This window comes from Sapajus apella, unplaced genomic scaffold, assembly GCF_009761245.1.
Source record: "Sapajus apella isolate SASKATOON/1434 unplaced genomic scaffold, GSC_monkey_1.0 scaffold13741, whole genome shotgun sequence".
NCBI lineage: Eukaryota > Metazoa > Chordata > Mammalia > Primates > Cebidae > Sapajus > Sapajus apella.
Genome location: NW_022450662.1, coordinates 1 through 1,425, shown reverse-complemented (window position 1 = coordinate 1,425; position 1,425 = coordinate 1). Strand labels below are relative to the sequence as shown.

Sequence of the window (1,425 nt, the reverse complement as noted above, 5' to 3'; positions counted from 1 at the left end):
GGGGGGGAGTTGTGTGTGAATGTGGGGGGGAGTTCTGTGTGAATTTGGGGGGAGTTGTGTGTGAATGTGTGTGTGGGGAGTTGTGTGTGAATGTGTGTGTATGTGTGTGTGCATCAGGGCTGGTAGGACAGTCTGGTGCACACATCCATGGTAGCCAGATTTATATGGTTGGCTTTTAGGGCCCAGGAGGTCCCTTGTTGTGACTCGGCCACTAGCCACCACCTTCTTCCTTCCCTTTGGACCCAGTCCTTGCCATCTTGTGCTCCGGGCGCCCCCACCATTCCCCTGCCGGCAGCAGCCCTCACCGGGGTCCCCACTGTGGCCCCAGCCCCACATAGCCTCTGCATGGGGCCCCGACCCGCCTTAAGCCCCAGCTCACCCAGATGGAAAGAGGTGACTTCGCCCACGAAGTCCACGCGGGGCTGGCGGCCTCTCGTGACCAGGCGCAGGCCTAGGAAGGGTCCGGAGGATGCCACGGGGACCGGGATGGTCAGGCCGCAGAGCGGGGACCCCAGGGGCCGGGGCGCCCCCGGCGGGCCCTCGTAGAACTGCAGGTAGGAGCCGGAGGCACAAGGGTCGGCAGGCGCCGGGGCGGAGGCGTTGAGCGCCGGGGGCGCTAAGGTCAGGGTGAAGACCAGGAAGAAGCGGAACTGGAAGCGGAGCCGGTCGCCGGGGGCCGCCGCCTGCACCCAGAGCCCGCAGTCGGTGTCCGGGGCCACGAAGTAGAACCTGCGCGACGCGGCGTGCGAGCGCAGCAGCAGCCCGTCCCCCTGCCACGTCTGCCCGCACAGGTCCGCCAGGTCGGCTGCAGCGGAAGGCAAGGACCCTGGAGCCGCGCAGCGCGACCCCAAACTCGACTCTGCCCCCTGCCCGCTGTGATCCCAAGCGAGTTACTGGCCCTCTCTGAGCCTCAGCTTCCTCATCCGTAAATGGGGATGATTAAGCAATCTCAGAATTATTGTGAGGATTACATGATTAATTTAATTTAATTTAATACAATCCTTACCTCAAACCGTAAGATGTGGGTCGACCCCAGTGGCTCAAGCCTGTAATCCCAGCACTTTGGGAGGCCGAGGGGGGTGGATCACCTGAAGTAAGGAGTTCATCAATATGGTGAAACCCGGTCTCTACTAAAACTACAAAAATTAGCCAGGCATGGTGGCACACACCTGTAATCCCAGCTACTCGAATGCAGCCTAGGTAACACAGTGAGACTCTGTAACACAGATACACACACACACACACACACACACACACGGAGAGCTGTGTAATAATGAGCCCCTTTTCTTCCTGCTTTTTGAAAGCTGCTGACTGAGGATGCAGATGTGATGTCCAGAGCTGTAGTAGCCATTTTGCAAAGATGAGGTCAGAGCATTCCAGAGGAACAGTGACATTGTTAAGCCACTGAGTTAACCATCTTTGGAA

At 58.9% G+C, this 1,425-nt stretch overlaps 1 protein-coding gene across 1 annotated transcript; it reads right to left on the bottom strand.

The window, feature by feature from the left end:
- Positions 1-305: 305 nt before the first annotated feature.
- LOC116548509 (low-density lipoprotein receptor class A domain-containing protein 2-like) lies at positions 306-805 on the bottom strand (the record flags this gene model as incomplete). Its single annotated transcript, XM_032273929.1, has 1 exon — positions 306-805. A coding segment is annotated over one exon (500 nt), but the record flags the coding sequence as incomplete, so codon positions are not given.
- Positions 806-1,425: the final 620 nt, after the last annotated feature.